The 24,311-nt window shown below is 40.9% G+C and overlaps 2 protein-coding genes across 2 annotated transcripts; one reads left to right on the forward strand and one right to left on the reverse strand.

Moving 5' to 3' along the window:
* Positions 1–96: 96 nt before the first annotated feature.
* On the forward strand, positions 97–1,208 carry LOC129717470 (peptidoglycan-recognition protein 2-like). Its single transcript, XM_055667382.1, has 3 exons — positions 97–272; positions 337–553; positions 614–1,208. The coding sequence occupies exons 1-3, from the start codon at positions 197–199 to the stop codon at positions 927–929; spliced, it is 609 nt and encodes a 202-aa protein (XP_055523357.1). The 5' UTR covers positions 97–196; the 3' UTR covers positions 930–1,208.
* LOC129717468 (bis(5'-adenosyl)-triphosphatase enpp4-like) lies at positions 948–23,951 on the reverse strand. Its single transcript, XM_055667377.1, has 4 exons — positions 23,247–23,951; positions 22,502–23,183; positions 22,170–22,448; positions 948–2,345 (listed from the first exon to the last, which is right to left on the reverse strand). Exons 1-4 carry the CDS (start codon positions 23,637–23,639, stop codon positions 2,032–2,034), a joined length of 1,668 nt encoding a protein of 555 aa, XP_055523352.1. The 5' UTR covers positions 23,640–23,951; the 3' UTR covers positions 948–2,031.
* Positions 23,952–24,311: the final 360 nt, after the last annotated feature.

A 24,311-nucleotide genomic window follows, 5' to 3' on the forward strand; every position in this document is an offset into this window, starting at 1 on the left:
ACACGGAATCATTCTTCTCGGTGAATCCCCTGCTCTGCTCGGTGATTCTGCTCGAATGCAAGCAGTACATGCGTAAAGTCGTTCTTCTTTGTGCTAAACACGTTTTGCTGCTTCAGTATCAAGGTAGACACCAGCCCTATAGCAGAGATCTCCGAAAACAAGTTTATTGTCGTTCGAATCCAAAGTGATAACAAAAATGCTCAAAACGCTGATAGCTACTCAAGTTGTTTTGATACTATTTCAAGTAGCAATAGAAAATGGATCCGTTCTAGGTGCTTATTTGATTATTCCACGTTTGGTTTAAATCATGACTGAAAAGATGCTTGTAAATTGCAGCCGAAACACCGAAAGCCTGCTCGATCATCGTGAAACGCGCCCAATGGAACTCCCAGAAGTCAACCAACGTCACCTATCAAATCCGTCCAGTTCCTTGGGTGGTGATCCATCACACGGTCACACCGGAATGCAACGAACTGAACGCCTGTAAGGCAAGGGTTCGCTCGATTCAGGATTACCACCAGAAGGTCAACAAATGGAGTGACATCGGATACAAGTAAGTAACAATCCTTCGGAACGAAGGTTTCGAATTTCTGGTTCCCATCCCATCACACAGCTTCCTGATCGGTAACACGGGAGACGTTTTCGAAGGCATCGGTTGGCACCGGGTAGGAGCACACACCCGACGTTACAACAGCAAATCCATTGGTGTGGCTTTCATAGGAAACTTCGAACGGGTTTTACCTTCGCCGAAAGCCGTCCATGCTGTCGCTAAGTTGATGGAGTGTGGAGTCGAACTTGGTGAACTGGAGCCGGATTATAACCTGTATGGAGCGAGACAGCTCATCGCAGTGAGCAGTCCGGGAGATGCGTTGTACGATTTGCTCCAGGATTGGGATCACTACGACTCTTCACCGGTGCTTGAGGAGTAGAGGAAAATAAAACTCAACTTTTCTATGTTCAGGGAATTTTATTACGTTACTTTACTTCAAGTGTAGCTTTTGCCCAACCTAACTTTGTGAGTTTAGTGACTAACTCGACAGACTCTTAGTATAGTTACTTTTTGGGCCTGGGAAGAGGCTCCCTCAAGAGTTCTTTGTTCTAAATTATAGGTGACCACATCTTTCAATTCTTCGGGAAAAATGAGTTACAATTACAAAGCGTTTTAGAAAGTTGCGTGTTTCGGTGTGTGTGTGTTTGTGTGAGTGTGTGTGTATGTAAAAAATATCACATGAAGTTGTCTTACTCTGGCCATAATGTTTCTCTCTTTTGACCACAATTTTAGTTTTTGTTTTTTTGATAGTTAAAATCTTCGTTACAGAATAGTAGTTAGTTATTCTTTTCAATTGAAGAGCAAGAGAGAAAGTCCCCTAGCCGGCACATTTTGATAGAATTATTTCCTAGTGTACGATACAAGTGCGAGATGTTTTTTTTTGTTTTTTATTATTATTGGTACCTTGCTCTCGGTATTTCGTTAGATTTATTTACACAACTACAGTCTGACTTTAAAATATATAGTTATTGTATAATAGCGAATATTACAGTTAATTACCTTTTCTATTATTATGGCTTGTTTATTTTTTCTCCTCTGCTTCGTTAGCACAACTCTAGTGTTTGTTTTTTCTTCTACTCACAGTCTCCGAATTGGCTTCAAATTCGTGTATTTTTGTTTTACGTGCTTTAAAATGCTTACTGTTATAACCTCAAAAATCACTTTCGATGATGATGTCGCCTGCAGCGTGAACTTTATACGAATAAAAGAAACTACAACGCCTACTATGAAACATCGATAATTTGCTGGTGAGGGACGAGTTCCGTCGTTTCTCTCGCTATACAGTATTGTCCAAGTGCTTCTTGATATGTATCAGACGGGTAGATAGGGGAGAGGGGATTTTAAATTGTCTACTGATAACAACATACACCACCAGGTTAGGGTTTTGTGTTTTCCAAGGCAAAACTATCCGGCTGAATTATGTACAAACAAATGACGAGAGAGAGTGTGTGTGAAAATAACTAGATTGACGGAAGCCCCACTCAAACGTCGATTGAAACCACGTCCCCATTGATGGACCCATTCGTGTGAAGATGATGATGATAGAGGTGACGACTAGCGGGTTGATGTGACTGTTGTTGTTGTTGTTGTTGGTGCGGAAGTTGTTGCGGTTGTTGTTGCTGTTGCTGCTGCTGATGAGCTGGTAGAAGCTTGTTGCCCTCGTCCAGGAACGATTCCGTTTCGTCGTACAGATAGTGCGGTACTAGATTCTCCCGCCGGCGACGCTGCCAAATTACAACCGCCCCGAGCATGCTGACAAGGCCGAAGGAGGCCAGCAAACTGCCGGCGAAAATTACTAAAAACGAGAAAAGAGAGAAGATCATTTAACAAAAATAATTCAAGAGTCAAAATACCGAAAATAGTTGTTGAACAATGAATATTTTGTTTGTTGTAAAAAAATATGTGACACGCTTCATTTCAGGTATACTATGGTTTATGAAACTATTCCCCTTTCCAGGATTCGGAGACCAAATCTCTTCGAACTGTGAACAGCTACTGTCAAAGAATCTTGATCGGCGATTAAATAATGCACCACAACTGCCCAGCAGATGCTCCGATGCCTAGCTAACCATATTACAAAGGCGAACTCGGCCAATAGTTTATGAATGATATCTATTCGGACAGTGCCCCGTTACGAGGCCCAGGTATGTAAAAAGAGCTCTTTTGTTAAGCTCTTAAGAGCTTTTTGGAATAATTTTAGATTGGATTTTTTTTTATGGTCCAACCATTTATTTCTCCCAACGGTTCAATTTTAAATGCAGTTTTTCAATTCAATAATGTCTCGGAATCCGGTACAAATTGACTAAGTTCGTTTAACACACATATTCAAACAACATGCATCAAATGCTTTCAACACTACCTGACTTTTAGAGAAAAAATTAATAATTACATGACTGTATTTTCTAGTCAGAAGTTCATTACTTCTGGGTAACCCACAAGATCATCTGACAAGATACTTTTCGTTTTTTTTGAGCCAGTCAGAGCACTCTTCTTCGCGATTGATGATGTTGTCAAACTTGCCTCTTACCAAGTAGTGAATATGCCATCGGCAAAGCCCACAATCTCGAAACCGTTTGCTTCTAAGCTTCTGATGAGCTGAGTCTACAACCAAAGACCACATCAGTGGTGAAAGAGCGCCTTCTTTCGTTATTGGATGGCAGCAGCTAACAGAAATGCAGCACTTACGCTATTGCGTCTTAAAACAAAACGTTTATAGTTTGACATCACAGCAGAATTTCCACCTTCATGCTTCCATGCGACACGGAGACGGGAACATTTTCTTCTTCCAAGCCGCGCAACACGACACAAAACATGTTATTTTGTTGCCTTTATGATCGGTCTATCGGTCCGGCTCGACAGAATGTCCACATGAAATCGTTTTTGTACATCCGTGTTACGAAACTGAGAAAATCTGTAGGAACTGAAAATAAAGGTGGGGCTTATCAAAAGATTGCCCTAAACCAGAATGAATGAGGTGTATTGTTCGTACATTAGTATTACGACATACGAAATTAAATTTGTCGAACGTTGTAGAATGGTATAACTGGAAATAATTAAGTCACACCTTTTTTTCCAGTTATACCATTCCAAAGCTATCTGACCATGAAGCATTTATGCGATTTGTTGATTATGTGCATAACAAGCGGTATATACGAAACAAATCGGTTTTTTAACAGAAAAGTTCGGCACGTTCTGCTCACGATGCTGAGTCCGTTCCAGAAAATTCACAACACTTCATTAACAAGGATGTAACGTCTTGAAGAAGACGGTTATAGTTAGACATCACAGCAAAATTTCGGCCTTCATTCTCAATATACGAAAAGTATACGGAAAAATATACCGCTTCGCTCCATCAAATTGATCAACCCTAATCGAGTGTATTTCCAAAGCTATTGCCAACAAAAAATATTGACATAATACAGGCTGTCGTAATACTACGTTACCCTTGCGGTCGTATCTTATAAACAACCTCTTCAACTTATTCTATTGATAATCAAGCTACCCATGCGAACGGTGATATTCATGATACCAAACAACTGATGAATACTGACAGGATAAACCTTAACAGTCGTGTGGATATTTTGATCATCAGAAATGAAAATCAATTCGAAATAGTGAAACATTCGAATCGTGGACGCCATTGCGAACGGTTGTGCTAAAACGCTTGATCGGTTTACGGTTTTACTTTTCGGGTTTTGTATTATAAAGATAATAAACGGACAATTTATAGTAGAGTTTTCAACAAGTGATCTTAATTCAGTTGAATACTGACACAGTAACATTTATTAGCTATAGTAGCTATTAAAATAAACGTGGTAGTGCGTTCTCAAAATGGCGTCAAGTGGCGGGGGTACGAGGCCCCCGGACGAGAATGAGAAGAGTAGCGTACACGAAAGCAAAATGGACGACTACGAACGCGAGACATTTTTGTACACGGCAAAAGATGAAGGACCATACAGAATTTATATCGAAGTAACAGACAGAACAAAGCCAATCAACAAATATTCGGTGGGAGCGATGTTGAGGAAGCTAACTAAGTACCGGAACTATATCGAAGACATGAAATATCTCGGCAGACATAAACTAATAATATTCTTCAATTCCTGGATGAAAGCTAATTCACTAATTGATGAAAAAGTCATCAACGAAAAAGGTTACCAAGCTTATATACCACGTCACGTGGTATGCATAACAGGGGTAGTAAATGGAATAGATACTGACATTGACATAGAGTATCTGAAACAAGAAACCGAAAGTAGCGCACAGGTGGTGAAGGTTTACAGGTTAAATCGTTGGGACAGAGAGAAAATGAAAAAGGAGGCCACAAACCGAGTGAGTTTTACCTTCAGAGCACGAAACTTGCCAGAGAAAATAAAGTTGTTCGGAGTCGTAGCAAAGGTACATCCATTCGTCAAAAAGACAGAAATGTGTAAAAATTGTCACAGGTATGGACATAACCACGAAAACTGCAAATCTAAGAAAAGATGTGATCGTTGTGCTCAGGTAAATGACGAGGATTCCAGTCAGTGTATTAAAGCCATAAGATGTTTGCATTGTCGAGTTTCCAGCCATCGCAGCATCGACGAGGAATGCCCTGCAAGAGAACGCGAAGTAGGAATCAAGAAACTGATGTCCAGACAAAACCTGACGTACGTGGAAGCGAAAGAGATAGTAGCACCAAGCTTATCAAGTAATAGATACTAACTCCTTGCTAACTCTGAAGATTATCCTACAATCCAGGAAAGTTTCGCTAAGATGACAGCTGGTAAATACGTACATAAGCAAATAAACAGTGATGGTAGAAATTTAACGCGGAACAACGTAACCCCTAGCCAGACATTAAATGCTCAGAGTCACATTGGGAAAAGGAAGAAAACCGACGAAGAGAATATTCGAATCGATAACATGGGCGCCAGCAATTCGACTTCAGTGAAACCAGCAACAAACAAACAAACCGATACGATATACGGAACAGGTTTAAACAACCCACATACCGCTACGACAACAGAAAGATTACAAGCTATGTACGAAAAAGGAAAGGCACTTGCTCAGGAAACTGTATACCGCAACATGCGAGGTGATTTTATGTGTTTCTATAGCGCCTTGCTAGAAATCCCTGACGTTTCTGAAGAAATTAAAGATAAAATCAAAGCTTGCACAAAAAAATACTTAAAACTCGATCAAGTCTTGAAGTGAATTTGCTAAAGCAGACGGATGCCCGCTTAATTAAATTTATCATTGGTTTTTATTCTTTTAGAAATGGCGCACTTCAAACTGTTGCAATGTAACATTCAGAGTCTGGTGAAAAATAAAGAAGAACTACAACACGTTCTGATGGTGGGCGACTATTCCGCAGCCTTGATCTCTGAGACATGGACAAAACTAGAGTTAGAATCTACTAGTAAGTACAATATATCCCGATACCATAGATTTTTGAAATCTAGATTTGACAACTACGGTGGATGCGCAATTTTCCTTAAAGACAGTTTAGGATACACAGTAAAGAAAATTTACATTACTTTAAATGCACATGAATGGAGCATTGGAAACCACGTAATATTCCGTGTGGCATTATAATCACATGCAAAGTAAATGAATATATTGTGAATTTGCATGCATATTTATATTCGAAGCTTTAAGTTTATATCAATTAACGTACAAATTTACATGTCTTAAAACGATTCTGTATTGTACATGATTTACGGTGTGAAATTGTATATGTTTTTCACTTTATGTGCTAGAAATCGTTATGTGCTTTCATTTGTATTAGTTGTAAATTTCATTTTTTGGTAGTGTGTACACAACAATTAATTTACCTTCGACGTCAAATTCCATGCAAACAGTAGCAATAAAAGTTTGCTCATGGAACATGGTTCTGGTTTCAATCTACATTGCTCCATCAATCACAAATACCGAGTTTGAAACAGATATTTCCAACCTTTTCTACTTTTCGAAACAGTTCAGTAGAGTACTGATAGCTGGCGACCTTAATTGTCATCACATTACTTGGGGTAACGATTTTAACGATACTAAGGGAAAAATAGTCATGGATTTAATCAACGATGATAATATCATTTTACTAAATGACGGATCAAAAACTTTTGTTCCGATTCAACATAACAAAAAACACACAGCAATAGATCTTTCCTTTTGCACACCCAATTTGATATCGGAATTTTCATGGAAAACTATTTATGGTAGTATAGGGAGTCACCATTTGTTGATTGAAATGGAATTTCAAAAAAATAGTACGGAAAAACCGAAATTCACGTATAATTACAAGAAAATTAAACAGGACTTAAATCAAATAGACTCGCAAAACCTCACAGATATTGAATGTTTTCAAAAACAGGTTAATGATATTCACAAGAAAAACAGAATAAGAAATAAACACACCCCGAAGCACTGGTGGTCCAGTGAACTTTCCAAAGCATGGGAAGATAAAAAGTATGTGTTGACGAGCGAGACTTGAATAACGAACGCGGACACTCGCGATGATGTATACGATCGCGATCCGCCGAGACGACAATACAGTGGACGGTAGAATGGCCAAGCGGCTTTCTTTTCACTGTTAAACACTTGTATTAACTACAAATTATTATTATTTATTCAACCGACAGAGCTTCTGCTTGGTGACCGGGTGGAATAAAACACTCATCCCTCTGATCGACTCATCTTAATTTATAGGGATCTCGGGCATTAACACCTATTGTTTTTTATTATATACTTCTTTTGGCGCGAAGTGGAGAGCATGCCCGGCCAGGTTGTATCTCAAAATATATAATTAATTTCAGACGTTTAATTAGGGTTGAATACTAGGAGGTGAAATAATTGAAACGAATTCTAATTTTTATCTTACACTAAACTACTTATTAAACATTCCGGCCACCATGAATGACAATTCATAACAAATTTCAAATTTAAATATTTTTTTTTTACATATTATTACGGCTTTTCTCGGCATCAATGAGGTTACCAGAGTCGCCTGATGACCCTGTGGATGAACGAATAGCGTCCGACGATTGGGTGGTGGATGGTAGTTGCTCGGGATTCACTTCCACAGGCAGGACACATATCTTGGAAACGGCTCGCCTAGTGATATTGCCGGACGGAAACCGAATGGATGCTACTCGTACAACTCCCCTATCGTCCGGGTGTACCTCTAATACTCGCCCCATAGGCCATTTCAGCACTGGTACCGAATCTTCCTGCAGCAGGACGATAGAGCCGACAATCAAATTAGCGGTGAACTTTGACCATTTGTAGCGCCTTTGAAGACCAGAAAGGTATTCTCGATGCCATCGTTGCCAAAAGTGCTGCGTGCACCGTTGAATGCGTTCCCATAATTTGAGACGGTTCTCTGGAATGTCAGTGTAGTCATGATCGGGTAGAGCATTAAGCGGTCGGCCGATGAGAAAATGGCCGGGTGTCAAAACCTGCATATCGTTGGGATCGCTGGATAGGGGTGTAATTGGCCTCGAGTTGAGGCAGCTCTCAATTTGAGCTAGCACGGTGATGAAAGCTTCCTGACACAGGAACGCCTTTTCGATGATGCGACGGAGGTGATGTTTCATCGATTTGACACATGCCTCCCACAACCCGCCAAAGTTGGGTGATCGAGCGGGGATGAAATGGAATTTTATTTGTTGAGTAGCTGCTTCCATGTTTACAGAATGTCGATGCTCCGACGATCGAAAAAGGTTACGAATTTCTCGTTCGGCCCCCACAAAGTTGGTCGCGTTGTCGCAGTATATATTCTGTGGCCGACCGCGTCTTGCAACAAAGCGACGAAGACAGGCGATGAAAGTTGCTGATGATAGCTCACTCACGAGTTCTAAATGTGTGGCTTTCGTAGCCATACATACGAAAACGGCCACGTATGACTTGATTGGTGAGGCACGCGGGCTGGAACGTCGTAGATAAAATGGCCCAGCAAAATCAATACCAACGTTTTCGAAGACGTAAGACCGTGTGACTCTAACTGCTGGTAGGGACCCCATTAGTTGCGACAGGTTACGAGGTCGTGCCTTAGCACAGGTTACACACGCATGTACAACATCTCGAACTAGATTTCGACCGCCTAACGGCCAGAATCGTTGATGCAGCGTGGCCAGTAGCAGTTGGGACCCACCATGCAATTGTTGCCGGTGCGTGGTTTCAGCGATAAGCCGGGTAAGCGGGTGCTTCGCTGGTAGAACGAGAGGGTTTTTTGCGTCTGAAGGAATACCAGCATGCTTGAGCCGACCACCAACACGAATTAAATTGTTATGCAGCTCTGGATTGAGAAAGCGTAAACGTGATTGATTGGGAACCGGCTTATGCTCTTTCAAGGCGCTGAGCTCTGTTGCGAACTGTTCTCGCTGAACTTGACCGATAATAAGTAGTAGTGTTTCATTTAACTCGTCTACCGAGAGTGGTCCAATACGACACTCATGTAGCCGCGAGTCGGCTTGCTGCTTTCGGCGCCTTCGTGTTCGACAGTTATCAGCGAATCGTTTACAAAGAGCTCTCATTCGTAGCAGTGTGGTGAAGGATGAATATTTAGTGTACAGATTCGGTTCATTTTGGACAACAATCGACAATGAAACTCCTTTTCGTGTTTCCAAGTCCTTCTGTTTCACATTACGAAGTTCTTCCGGTAGTTGGGGCCATGGCTGATCCACTGCAGCTAACCAAGGTGGGCCGTTCCACCACAAAGAGCTGTCGATGAGTTCGCTAAGATGAACACCTCTTGATATTAAGTCTGCGGGATTCCGTTCGCCAGGAACATGGTTCCAAGTGCAATTATCCGTAATTTCTTGAAATTCCGCCACGCGATTGGCGACAAATGTTTGCCATGTCGATGGGCTAGCGGACAGCCAATGTAACACAATAGTGGAATCGCTCCACACGTACACGTTTTCGTGTTTTCCAATGCTTGCGAGTACAGACATTAACAGTCGTGCGAGAAGCTTCGCTGCACAGAGCTCTAAGCGAGCGATAGATTTGTTATTCACCGGAGTGACACGAGATTTAGCAACTAGAAGGCGGATAGTAACGTACCCATCAGAGGATATGGATCTCAAATAAATACACGCACCATATGCGTGTTCGGATGCGTCGCTGAAGCCATGTATTTCTACCCGTTCAGGAAGTTTAAGAGATCGAGCATGACGCGGAAGACAAAATTTACCTAGGCGGCTAAATTGACTCTGATACTGCTCCCAGTCAGTCGCGAATGCTTTTGGTAACGGCTGGTCCCAGTCATATTCTAATTTCCAGAGCGTCTGAAGAACTATTTTTGCTTTCACGATGGCGGGACCTATCAACCCCAAAGGATCGAAAAAACTCGATGTTTGAGCCAGAACAATTCGTTTAGTATAACGTTCACAGCGCGAAAGTTTTGGTAATTTGTAGCGTATCGAATCGGATGATGGCTCCCAAAGCAAGCCAAGAGCCTTCACCGGCGTTTCTGAATCGAATTCAACTAACGTTTTCGTTTCTCGGCAGTCATTTGAAATCATATTTAAAATTTCCTGGTTATTTGAGGAGATTTTACGAAGCTGCATTCCAGCATTCCCGAAAATTTGCATCAATTGGGCACAAAGCTGGAACATCATTTTCAAATCATCGCAACCGGTAAGTAAATCGTCCATATACATATCTTTTCGAACTACTGCCGCTGCCAGAGGATATTCATTGATACCATCCTCCGCAAGCTGCTGCAGGACTCGGGTAGCGAGGAATGGGGCAGAACTCGTCCCATATGTGACGGTGAGAAGTTGGTATGTTTCAAGCGGTTTGGAAGTATTATCTCGCCAGAAGATTCTTTGGAGAGGTTGATCGTTTGGGTGCACAAGAATCTGGCGGTACATTTTTGCAATGTCCCCAGTGATGACAAAAGCGTGCATTCTGAACCGTAAGACAATGGCCAGTAAAGTATCCTGAATAGTGGGTCCAGCATATAAAACATCGTTTAGCGATAATCCGGAGCTACTTTTACAGGATGCATCAAAGACTGTACGAAGCTTGGTCGTAGTGCTTTCCGGACGAAGAATAGCGTGGTGCGGCAAAAAATACCGCGGAAGATCGAGGTTTTCGTTTGCTAGTTCCTCCGAAGTCACAAGTCGCATGTGCCCTAACTGCAGGTTTTCATTAATGAACTCACTATATTGACATCGTAAGCTTGGATTTGCCTCAAGCTTGCGCTTTAAAGCGAGAAACGACGCTGGGCATTAAAGCGATTATTCCGAAGACGTGGAAGCAGTTCCAGCTTTATTGGTAGACGCACAACATACCTTCCCTCCTTATTTCGAGACACATTCGATTTGAAATGCTGCTCACAGAATTTTCCCGCCGGAGACCACCAAATATTAGAATAACATTGTTCCAGCTCCCAAAATCGTGCCACCAATTTTTCGAGACGTTGATTATGAGTCAAGTGGCAACTAGACGTTTTCGGTGGGCTGGATTCTCGCTCCAAACATTCGCCGGAAACAATACAGCCCAGCACAGTGTTCTGCAGGAGAGGCGGGTGTCTTCCAATTGTTAACTTGCCATAACGAAGAAGTTGGAAAAATATTCCGGATCCTAAGAGAGCGTCAATTGGTCCAGGTGTGCCAAATGTTGGATCTGCTAGAGTGATCCAACTGGGAATTTCCCAGTCAACTGTCGATATAACCTGGGCAGGTTGGTTTGATGATATACTGGGTAGTACTAAAAACTTCAAGTGCTGAGAAAAGCCGGACGTTCGAGAAAATATATTTGTTTGGACGGCCTTCGAAATTGATGTAACCGTTTGCGCCACGTCGCCAAGGTTGACGTGTGCTGGAATTGCAGTTAATTTTAACTTTTGGTACAATGATTCCGTGATTAAATTGAATTGCGTACAACTGTCCAATAAGACACGAGCAGTGATCTTAGTTCCGCAATTATCTTCGATGTAAATCAGGGCCGTTGACAAAATAACTGTTTCGCTGGGAAGCTTTGCTGAGTGGACTAAGAGAACTACTGGTGGTGGGTTCACGATTGGTTGAGATAAAGCACGCGACGGCAGCACTGGCGTGAACTGAGATTGCGTGACCGCTACGAGAGTCGTGTTTGAGTTACTGATGCTGCTTGAGGCTTCCGGTACAGTGTTGGCATGTTGAGCGAGATCAAGTGAATAGGTAGAAGCTGAAGGAATTTTTCTCTGCGGATTACCCACATCTGTCGAAGATTGCGAAGGACCAGTCTCTAGTGGAGGTAAATGAATGAGGGTGTGATGACGCCTTTTACATTTGCGACACCCTTCCGCTGAACAGTCCCTGCAACTATGACTTGAGCTCTTCATGCAGTTTAAACACAAATGATGTTGCTTTATAAAATCAAAACGTTGCTTAGGCGAGAGTTTGCGAAATTTGAAACATTGGTACAAAAAATGATCACCACCGCATTGTAAACATTTCCGACCGGCTGTTGAACCATTACCCGATGGCTGTCTAACGTGAAGAGTGGAGAATCTCGGTGCCGATTTGCATTTTATCTCACAAGAATGCGATTGAGATGGAGCGAGAGCCTGGAGAACTTGGGAGAGGATGCCACATGCGATTCCTCTGTTCTCATACTATTACGACCAACGTAATTTTCCCCCTCACGAAGCGTATTATTGTCTAAACGTAAGCTAAGCTGATGTACTAGAATTGAGCACCAGCTTTCTGTGGGCTCCCCGAGTTTTTTAAGGACAGCGATATTTCGGTCGAAGCGATCAACGAGATTTAAAAGCTCATCTGTAGACTCGTGCTTTATGGCTGGCGTATTTAAAAGCTCAGCGGAGTGGCATTTCACTAGCAGTCGCTTATCATCATATCTTTCAACTAAACGTTTCCAAGCTTCTGAATAATTTTCATCGCAAATTGGAATCTCGGTGATCAATCCTGCCGCTTCGCCCTTTAGTAGGCCTTTCAGGTATTGAAACTTTTCCGAAGCACTTAATTCTTCTGATGAATGCACAGCAGCGGTGAACCTATCATGGAACGACCGCCATTCGAGAGGGTTGCCAGAAAAACTCTGGAAGTTTTAATTCGGGATATTTGATATGCGAGGTATGCGGATTAAATCCTTTCGACGGCAATGCAGAGACGGACGGCTTAGGCGGGATCAATTTATTCAACTTCGCCTTTAGCAGAAAATATTTCGTTTCGAATCTACCTAGTACTCGCGGGTTCTGACGGGGGGAGCAATTGCAGCTGAACTATTTGCTCTACGTACTGGCTATAGAACACTTCTAGCTTCTCTAACCTAACTTGCACCTGATCCGCTTGTTTTGACGACTCATTTGACTCAAGAAACGATTCAATTGCCGCTATCGACCGTTTAATGTTATCTGCGCGAATATGATGTTCGCGCCTTTGTGTCGCAAACGGATCCACGACGGGAACATCACTTTCAGCCATTATCCTGCCAACTTAATCTCTTTGCTACTTTACTGCACAAAAAAAATGGAACGAACCTACCTCTACTAGAGAATGATGACTTTCCAATGGCGCCGCCAGCACACACTCAGGCTTCCTCCAGCAGCAGAAGCAGCTCTCGATCCGTCACGCGGAGATGTATCAAGATTCCGCCAAAACTAGCAGCAAGCACTTTTATCTAGCACAATTGTTTTTCAGTGTCAAATAGCAATAATCCAATATATCACAAAATTCTATTTTAAACTTTCTTCTTCATTCACTTTGTCCAGGAGTTTCAGTTCTCAATTTCATACAGTGTTTTACGAGTTTTTTCAACGTTTGTTCACATTTTTTTTGGTGCGCTCAGACCGCTTGGTTTCCACAGTCTCACTATTGACGAAAGGACAATTGTTTCATATCATGGCCAATGGCCAGCCGCGAATTGTTCGACACTAGAGTTTATTCGGCACTAGCACACTGGTCCACGATCCGGCTCGAAGGACCATGTTGACGAGCGAGACTTGAATAACGAACGCGGACACTCGCGATGATGTATACGATCGCGATCCGCCGAGACGACAATACAGTGGACGGTAGAATGGCCAAGCGGCTTTCTTTTCACTGTTAAACACTTGTATTAACTACAAATTATTATTATTTATTCAACCGACAGAGCTTCTGCTTGGTGACCGGGTGGAATAAAACACTCATCCCTCTGATCGACTCATCTTAATTTATAGGGATCTCGGGCATTAACACCTATTGTTTTTTATTATATACTTCTTTTGGCGCGAAGTGGAGAGCATGCCCGGCCAGGTTGTATCTCAAAATATATAATTAATTTCAGACGTTTAATTAGGGTTGAATACTAGGAGGTGAAATAATTGAAACAAATTCTAATTTTTATCTTACACTAAAAGCAAAGCAAAGCCTTGGTGCTACATTCCGATTCGGAACCTGACCTGCTGTTTACTATACACAGACTTCGCAGCCAAATGTTGAGTGTACAGGACAATTGCGGGGCTAGCGCTACGATCCTACTGACACTAACAGTCTCTCCCGAGCCGAGACTCAAACCTACGACAACTGGCTTGTTAGGCCAGCATCGTACCTCGAGACTAGCTGGGGAGGCTATCTTACACTAAACTACTTATTAAACAGTATGCACGAAATAATTTTAATAAACAATCAACAATTGGAAATCTTATCATGTTCAAGAAGAAACAAGCAATTTTTAACAAATTAAAAAAAGAAGCAAAATACAATAACTTCAACAGTTTTTTACAAGAAATCAACCCTTCAATGAGTTCTAGCGAACTGTGGTTGAAAATAAGTAAACTAACCGGTAAACGAAAACGAAATCAAAGTAACAATATTTTATATGAAGATTGTAATATGGCTGAGGAGTTCCTTAACAAGCATTTTGGTCCCAATGAACCTTACTTCAATGTCGATTCCCGTTTTAGAATAAATTACGATCTGTTGGATTTAGACAAATTCAATAACATAATTTTTAGAAAAAAGAAATGTAGCGCTCCGGGTCACGATAGAATATCTTATTTATTACTAAGAGAACTGAAACCTGAAATCAAAATAGGTTTAAGCACGCAATTGAATGAAACTTGGAAGGACTGTTACCTCCCTCTGACTCTCAGAACGATAGAAGTAGTCGCGATCCCAAAACCAAACAAAGACCAAGCAACAGTAGACGGGAAAAGGCCCGTATCATTATTGCCTACACTAACGAAAATTATGAATACCGCAGTTTTAGACAAATTAGTCGAACATCTTAACTTTCACAGTTTAATTCCAGATACATCTTTTGGTTTTCGCAAGAACAGCTCAACAATAACATGTACAAACTATGTTGTAAATACTATAAAACGCAACAAACGAGAAAAAACACTAACAGCCATAGTTTTCTTAGATCTTTCCAACGCATTCAACGCCGTCAAAACGGAAATTCTAGAGTCAATTTAACTCGATTTTCGGATACCAGAAGACATTACGCTATGGATACTCCAATTTCTCAGAAATAAGAAGATCACTTTTGAAAATATGGATAACACCTTATCACGTTTGGTATCAAACGGTTTGCCACAAGGGGATGTATTATCCCCAACCTTATTTAATATGTACACTGCATCTCTGCATAAAATCAACAGTGACGATACTGTGTTGGTACAATATGCAGATGATTTCGGTCTCATAATGAAAGCTAAATCTCTAGAAGAGTTGAATAATAAAGTCCAGGAAAAAACAGACATACTCACCAACGAACTCAACAAGCTCAACTTCAGTGTAAACCCTCAAAAAACAAAAATAATCTTATTCCAGAACAGTAACAATAACCTGTCGATCAGAATTGACGGTGAATATATTGAAACCGTAAAATCCCACATGTATTTAGGTATAACTTTGGACCGATTTCTGAGTTTCGGAATTCATATAAAAAGTACAAAACAAAAAATTATAGACCGATTAAATATGATAAAAATTATAAACAGCGTAAAATTTGGTGCTCACCCGGAAACTATGATTAAAATATACAAAACCATTTTTCGTAGCGTTATAGAGTATGGTTCATCGATTTATAACAATGCATCCAAAACTAATAGACAAATACTAAGTACGATAAATAACCAATGCTTACGAAAGATTACAGGATGTACCAGAACAACCCCTATCAATTCCCTATCAGCAATAGCAGCAACGGAGCCATTAGAAATTAGACATCGTTTTGTTACTTGCAAAGAAATAGCCAGGTGCATCTACAACCAAAACATAATATCAAAGCAGCTAACACTTATTGATGAAGCAAACAACGAAGACCAGTTAACGTACTTGGAATCAGTTTACTTAACTGAAACTCAGATTTTTAATAAGATTTCTATTTTAGTTGAAGTAGATCAGAACACCCCACACATAGATATAGAAACAGACTTATCAAACGTGGTTACTTCAAAAAACAATACCAATCCAATCAAACTAAAACAAGTAGCTTTAGGATTAATATACGGTAAATACAAAAATTGGCCAGCGATCTTTACGGACGCATCTAAAGATGCAACAAGTTGTGGCATAGGGATATTCAGTGCATATAACAGACAAAGATACGCATACAAACTGGATAACGAAACGTGTATCACTACCAGGGCTACACATTTTCGACTCAATCGTAATGAAATGATTGAACAAGCCTCTTCCTCTAACTTCATGCAATGTCATAGTCAACTACTTTTTTCGTCTCATATTGTCGAAAAGGAAACTAATTTATTCTGTTTCCAAGTTTGCTTTGATTGTTCAATAGTTCCAGTCGCCTCATGAACATCTTCAGCCAGACTGACTACCGACAGGCTATCACTGACTATTTGAATTGCTTGAAATCAGGCCCAGTCGTTTCATCTGTCAAATATTTTCACTTCATGGCATGATATGATTGAAAATTCTGTCGTTGATATCAGTTCTCATAGTGGTTCGCGACGTGTTGCAGCATAAAGTGAAACAGAAAATAATTTGTGTTTTGATTGCAAACATGAATCTTCCCCCCGGCCCGTGCAAGAAAAATGCTATCGCCAAACAAGCATATCGCTTCTCGGAAGTTGCAGGAAAACACGTGCTAACCACTGACGTTAGATGGTCCTGCAACATTGAACCGGACGTCGAATGCAACATGCAAAGGACTAAAATGGATCTACAGAATTTCATTTGGCATTTTCGATTCCTGCACACCGAGAGGGCGAAGGCCCTCGGTTTGCTGTTGGAGCAAGAGCCCTCGGCTAAGGAACCAAGAGTCTTCCCAAAGCGACCTATTCCGATCGATCAACAAATGTTGGTCGAAGCAGCAACGAAGCTCGTAGCCCTTCATAACCTCCCAGTTTCGTGTGTCGAATGGGAGGGAATGGATGTGTTACTCGATCCGATAAAGGCAGCTCCTGGGGGTCACTTTGGATACCAGAACCGTGAAGTGCTACCTAGCAAAGGCAGCAGAATTGGTGAGACAAGAGATTGCCACTGAAATGAGAGAAAAACTTTTATCCTTCTTATTGTATTACTTTTCTGCTGCTGTTGAATGACAAAGGTGATTGCCTTCCATTGACTTGGCATTGAGTGCTTTCATGAGATTTTAGTGTGACAAAATACTGCTCCAACTAGCAATATTTCGTTTTCATTCGGACTGATGACGTTTTACAATCTCGCATCAATATGATTAACAAAGAAGGCGTGAACGTAATAGTAAAAAAGGAGTGAAGCTTGATGAAATGTTCGTTCGAAACCGAAAGTGTGAAGAGTATGGTAGTACGTTGAAACTGTACGTACTTGATTGACAGTGACGTTTGAGTGGTTCATTTTCACGATGAATTACACCCATTGAACTGAAAATGTTGGGCCCTGATCACTACAGCGGAAATAATCGCTATTGATGTAGCATTACAATTAATAGATTAAAATCAAACCTCAAATGCCATTATATATACAGACTCGAAATCAGCCTGCCAGATCATTGAAGCTGGCCTAGAGAAAAAAAAGATCCCTAGGTTAATAAAACAAATAATTGAAATAGCCTGTAAATGGAAAACCGCGTTGCAATGGTTACCGAGTCATGTTGATATTTCAGGAAACGAAATAGCAGATAAATTAGCTAAACAAGGCTTAGCTGAAACTAGAACCATACATAACTGTATCCTACTACATGATGCTTATCGAATTTTCAAAAGTAAAATGAATCTTAAAACAAATCAATGGTATCGGGAGTATTCAGAATCAAAAGGTCGAACTTTTTTCCAGTTTCAACCAAATTTCGAAAAAGAATCCTGGTTTTTCAACAAAACGTTAAACAATCTACAGATCAGGTTGCTGAATAGATTGCTTACCGGACACGATTGGTCAAAATACTGGAAAGCCAAAATGAAAATCGTAGACGACGAAAATTGCGAAGTTTGCAAAATTCGAGAAACCGGTGAACACGTAGTGTTACACTGCAGCAAATTTGAGATGATGCGAGCCAAATATTCATTCAACAACAAATTCCAAACAATACTTGAATTGTTCAAAAGCAAAAACCTTGATTATTTTTGTGATATTTGCCAATTTATTGATGAAATTAAGATGGACATTTAAAGTCAACTTAAAAAAAAAACCTTTGCACTTTGATTTTATCATGTTTCCTCAGTGCAGGAAAAAGCTCATAAGAAGCTGTACTATAGAGATAATTCGAATTCTCAACGCTAACAAATTGGAAAACGCAAACGCATACGTAAAAACCCACGATGAAAAAAGAACCACAGGGCTTTATAGTCATTGCTACTTTTCCCTTCTATCGGAGCTGTCAGCTGACAGTACACACAGAGATGAAGAAGAAGAAATAGTGAAAATCAAAATTACCTCATTCGACAATTTATACTGTATTGTGCGGTGTACAGCATCTGAACAGACTTTCACTACTTGGATTGATAATCACCAAAGCTTCTTTGAATATCATTACGAGGCCTTTAATATTCATTCCACTGTTCTGTCATTAAATATTATAAACGATATTCATGCATCGTCGCAATGAGCATAGGTTACTTAGGCCGTTATAAATTCTATTTTCATTTTATGTCACCCCCCTCCCTTCAAAAATCTTGAATATTGGAAGGGGAAGAAAAAAAAGCTCATACCGTTTTATTCATTTTATTTGTTTTCCGACAGCATTAATGCTTAATTTAGCAATGAACAAGTCCAGTGACAGAGAGAGAGTATCGTCAAAAGGCAAGCGAAATAGATAATAATAATAATAATAAAGTGTTATTTTTTAACATTTATTTGAGAGCAAGGTACAAACGTCATAACTTGCACACAAACTTTTATCAAAGATATTTCTTTTTTTTTTTCGTCTCGGTGTTATTCATTTTTTGCCACCCCCTTTGTTGAGTTTGATAACCTTGGACATAAAAAGAATTCGAAATTTGTATCAGCCTTAGTTGCATCAGAAAATAAATGTGACACTGAGAACAATTCAATTCATCAACTCTTATTCACGAGTTCGATATTCTATATTCGAACAGCGATATTCTAAGGCACTGCCCCGTTTTAGGTGTGAAGATGACTTTTACTACCCTCCGTTTCGATGGAGTATGATTTAACCTTAAACTGAACTTATAAATCCCATCACAGGATGCAACAAGGCCTTCTATAAGGTGTGGCAAGTAGTACTCCTTGTTTATTTTCACGTCCATGTCAATGAATAGCAATGGTAATTTCCCTTTGGTCGATACACCTTCCCAAACCATCACAGCTGCGTCTTCAACAGCAACCCAGTCGGCAATATTTTTACGAGTAAATCCGTGAATTTTCTGTTTCTTAAAAGCTGAATATCCAAGGTGTTTTTTGATAACATTTTGCATGGAAATGTGGCTCATGTTCATTTCACACGCTGTATTTCTTGCCGACGGGCTGGATTTCGCCGGAAACGTTCCTTCATTGCTTTGAAGACCGCTGGAGTCTGAACACTCCATTTTTTACCAGGTTTCTTCTTGGGAACTACCGTACCTATATCCTTGAAACGCTCGGTCATCCTGTAGACGAAGAATCTGCTTAAATTCAGATGTTACAGCTTCCTCCTGATCTCGATGTTTGTCAATCCTTGCAGGTGTGCAAGACTCTTATTTGTTCCCTATTTGAGTCCATTGCAATTTGTTCCGTATAAACACGTAAACACGTCACTCTTCAAAAACATGCTCAGATGTTTGTCGTGCTGTGATAGAAAATACAGCGAGAGGCATTCGAATACGTGTATCACTTCTATGTTGCCACCCTGTAGATTTCAAGAATCTTTTGTAATCTGGAAACGACTGGAGTTCTTTCAATAGATTTACACATTTGAACCCAAGATCTCCATTCAGATTTTCTGGTTTCGTGCCTATATTCAGTTAAGGCTTTTCTTTATAGAGCCCAGCCCGAAGTACGTTTTGTCATATTAATTTTTTTCCAAGAATTTTCAAACTTTTTGTTTGATTACGGAACAATAGGAGGATAGATATGGAAATATACGTCGAATCGAAGAAGCAAGAGATACTTCGAACTGTTATCCGGAAGCGTTTCCCATCTCCCTCTCAGTCTATCGAGGGACCCATGGTCGACAGCCAGCTACAATTTCGCCAGCTCGAAACAAGGAACACAACAAAATGACCCATGGTAAACACGAAACCAATTACCTACCAAACCAAACTAAAGGAACGAAAGTCCAAAGAACTTTCTTATCGCATGTTATTCCGTTTTCACGAAAAAAAAAAACGGACGACACGTTTTAAATACACCAGGGAAAGAAATCGGGCGTGTAAATCAAGTGAAGGAGTTGGGAGTAATTCCGGATAACCAGCCTACTTTCACCCTTCGTACTTCGTCGATCAAACCTCTTGAGTTTTGCAAATCATCTTCAAGACCGATAAGAAATTCAAGGATGTCTACTGCCTCAAACCGTTGTGCTGCTCAGTTGTTTGGATCCCTCGTCACAACAATGGTCAGTTCAAAGGCGCTTTTTGAGATTCGTTTTTCATGCACTGCCCTGGATGGATCGTAGGGACACGACCACCACTGACCTTTTGCAAGGACGCATCGATTGTTCTGTTTTTTTTTTTTTTCGGGAGCAAGTGAATATAAACGTGCAGCCTCGTACCCTGCGAAACCAAACCAAGTCTCCAAAGACTGTTTAACAGAATATCTGGATTTTATTTATTTATTTTTTATTCTGAGATCTAACTAGTCTAAATGTAATAAGGAAAATTGTTCGTTTTTTTTAAATAACTAATGGAAATGATACTTTAAAGACATGCAGAAAAAAGTCGTTGAATTTCGACAAATGCCGCCCATAATTTCGTGAAATTCAACTTTAAATTTCGAAGATCGCGAAATTTCGAACCAAAATACCGATGCGAATTATTACATCATTTTATGGCTTCTACTCGCTGTGACTTAGAAATTAGATTGAACAAATCTCGCAGATTTTTTTTTCACTGATAAAGGTCAGATTTAGAGGGAGAAACTGTCAACCGGTTATTTTTGTTCCCAAAGACCTGACCGGAAAATCATGCGGGACGATTTTAGTGATGACATTTGCTCTACGTGAAAAAAAACTTACGCAGTGCATAACGATTCATGTCCTCGCTAAAATCATATTCAGAGGAAAATGCGCTGAAATTTGCCACAAGATTAAAAAAATGGCAAAAAGCTATACTATACTTTTGATATTCTTACTGAACCTTTAAAACACCATTAAACCTTAATTTTTCGTAAGACTTTAATAAAAAACAGGCTTCTATCCAATTTTTTAAAGAAAAAAGCCGGTTTGGAAAAGCCGTCGATTGAAATAGTCTTTAGTTTCATTTGAAATGATCCGAGAGAAAAAAGAGGGAAAGAGAGAAAGAAGTGATTCGTTGATAGTAGCCGAAAGGAATCAAGTGAAAACGAAACTGTTCGAATCAAAATGACAGCGCGAGTACATCAGTTTCATTGTTTTATTTCGAAAATGTAGAGCCCTGTTCCCGACAATGGTCTTAATGATGCTATCAATGCTCCGTGACCATGGCTGAACTTAATGCCTCATTCATGATCAAAGAACGGTCAGCAGAGAACGACGAGATATGATACCCTATGCTAAGAAACTTTTTTCTATGAGAAAAAAAAGTGCTTACTCGGACTCTTTAATCGCAAGCGTACCGAAACACCATTCTACAGAGCTGGAGGTACAGCTTGGATTAATCTATCCCCGAACGAAATTGCCGTAACACGGATGCTTGATTTCATTAACTAACTGTATATCAAAGACAATGAGGAGGTTAGTTAAAAGACGGCTGAAACCTTTCGGAAAACTAACAACCTTCTGCAGCGTTTCCACAGAGCCGATCATTGTAATCTGTCCAAAATGTTACATGGACCCTTTCCCCATTGTGTACAGATTACAGCCTAAAAAAGTTGCCACTTACGAATCACAACGTAACGTAACGTATCACAAAATTGACCATCAATTTAGTCATCCAACGACATATTGGTTGTTGTTATCATTTAAAATCTAACCGAACATTTGGCCGGTTTCATTTTCACTTTCGCAGACTGTATCCCACTATAGGAAACAGACACGTAGTGCTATGTCAAAAATCATGATAATCAGTTTGATTCTTGGCAGGCCCAGATGTCGAAAGCTAAAACCCCACATAAAACATTCTACTCACCAGCTAGCGTAGCGGCCCGGGTGGAGCCCTCACCCGAGTCGTCATCGTCGTCTCGGGAATCGTTCCGCAGAATACCCGCAACATGACCCGGATTACCAACCAGCTGCGGGGGCGCTTTCAGCTCAAGAACCTCGCAAAACAGGTAGTACAAATCGACGGTATCGAACGGTTCAATTACGGTACGCTCCCGTATCAAAGGCCCGTAAGCGAAAAAGATCGGATGCATAATGTCCAACTGATTGTCGTATCCGTGCACACCGTACTTTGTATCCGGAGTAACTAAAAAGGGAAAAATGAAAATCTACTCAAAAACTGAAAACCGCAACCCTCACCTGTGACGTTGAAATTCTTCCGATAGTACTCCACCGTCCGCCACATATCATCGAACCCGTAGCCTAGCTTCGCCACCGCCGTTATTGGGCCAGTCCGCAGGGAATTGTTAAAATGCCAGCGCGCTGGCAAATTTTCCAGTGTGTACACATCGAAATGACCGTTCTGTTCCGAGGCGTTCTTCAGCGCCCGATACAGATCGGCCGTCTGCTGTTTGACCTTCGGCACCACCTGCAGCACCGGAGTCGACCCGTACGTGTCATACCGGATATCGTCCGGTGCGAAACCGGTTAGATTAATGAAATTTTTCGGCATCAGCGAATCCATCCCGTGATCGCTGAGATGCACAACGTTTACCCGCTCCTGGAGGTCAAACTCGCGAATCCGCTCGTAAATGTACCGCGTCAAATCGTTCAGCTTCACGATCAGTTGCGCCACCCGATCCGATTCGGGGCTGTAGATGTGCCCATAGTAGTCCGGTTCCTCAATGTACAACATCACCAGATTGGCAGGTCTAGCCGGGTCACGAATCCAGCGGAAGACCGTATCGACTCGCTCGTTCCAGGGCAGAGTCAAATTGTAGAGCTGATTGTGACTGCAGCTGATGTTGGACTTCGTGTAAGGAAACTCCGATCCAGGCCACATCATACAACCCGAATGTCCCCCCTGCTGCTGATTCAAGATCTAACAACAAAAGCAACAGATAAGATAAAAATATTTTCAATCAGCAAACTGATAAGGACTTACCCATATCGGCACAAGCTCGTCATTGAAATGGAAAAGCTCGTACGAATAATTTAGCTTTCCTCGGCCATGATCGTACAGACCGTTCGCCATCACCCCGTGCTGATTCGGGTATACTCCGGTCGCGATGCTGTGATGGTTCGGGAATGTTTTGGTAGGAAATACATTCCGCAAGTATCCCGCCGTCGTTCCATTGTGGCGCAGTTCGTTCATAAACAACGTACAATTACGACGCAGATACTCGGTACGGAATGCGTCATACGAGACCACCAGCAGAACCGCTGGTTGCTCCTCCGACGATGGTGAGATCGAAGCGTTTGGCGATGCGTTACCTAATAGCAGGAACAGCAGAAACAATCCGACTGGAAGACATCGATCACCGTCGCGGTTGGCCATAGGTCGGACGATCAAAACTGCGTGACACAATCGACAAGGACAAAAGCTGCTAGCCCAGGAGGAAACTTTTGTATGCTGCTGACTATCGTTGTTGACTCAATCGCATTGCTAGGTTTTATCCCCTGTGTGGCCTTCGAACGTCGATTTTTTTTTCTCTTGAGTAAGGTAAGCGAAAAAACAACGCGAATATATTTTTGTTGTGGTTCGACACAGTTTTGTTTTTGGTGTTTTTTTGTCGTGATTTCGCTTTTCTTTGCTTTCTGCACTGCACTGCTGCTGATTGACGTGATTGACGGACGAAACAAACAAACATCGCACCACCAGTTTGACAGATTCATGTGGGCCAAAGTTCGCAGAGATGCCAGATGTGAAGACATGTCTAGAATTGGAAGACATTGGTGCTCGTGTAAAGATATGCAAGCTTTGTATTTTTGTCATCACCATGTTTTTAACAACGTTTTTGTTGTCGAATTTACTACCGATAATAGTTTGACCACGGAAAAAATTGTCAGTGACACCGGAATGTATGGGAAAAATCCCCTAAAAATTGCTGTTAAGACTTAAGATACATAGCAACCCCCGCTTTTCATGTAAAAAATGAAAAAAAAAACTTTGATTATTCTGAACAATGATATTTAACGTAAAATTGATGTGCTTACAAAAAAAAAACCT

This window comes from Wyeomyia smithii, chromosome 1, assembly GCF_029784165.1.
Source record: "Wyeomyia smithii strain HCP4-BCI-WySm-NY-G18 chromosome 1, ASM2978416v1, whole genome shotgun sequence".
In the NCBI taxonomy this organism is placed as follows: domain Eukaryota; kingdom Metazoa; phylum Arthropoda; class Insecta; order Diptera; family Culicidae; genus Wyeomyia; species Wyeomyia smithii.

Bases quoted from the DNA above. Each gene is read 5' to 3' on its own strand.
- LOC129717470 (XM_055667382.1), top strand. From the start codon at position 197: ATGCTCAAAACGCTGATAGCTACTCAAGTTGTTTTGATACTATTTCAA. The intron at 273-336 runs GTGCTTATTTGA...TGTAAATTGCAG, and splicing joins AGAAAATGGATCCGTTCTAG to CCGAAACACCGAAAGCCTGC. The intron at 554-613 runs GTAAGTAACAAT...CCCATCACACAG, and splicing joins TGGAGTGACATCGGATACAA to CTTCCTGATCGGTAACACGG.
- LOC129717468 (XM_055667377.1), bottom strand. From the start codon at position 23,639: ATGGCCAACCGCGACGGTGATCGATGTCTTCCAGTCGGATTGTTTCTG. The intron at 22,449-22,501 runs GTGAGGGTTGCG...TTCCCTTTTTAG, and splicing joins GAAGAATTTCAACGTCACAG to TTACTCCGGATACAAAGTAC. The intron at 2,346-22,169 runs GTGAGTAGAATG...TCTCGTTTTTAG, and splicing joins CCGGGCCGCTACGCTAGCTG to TAATTTTCGCCGGCAGTTTG.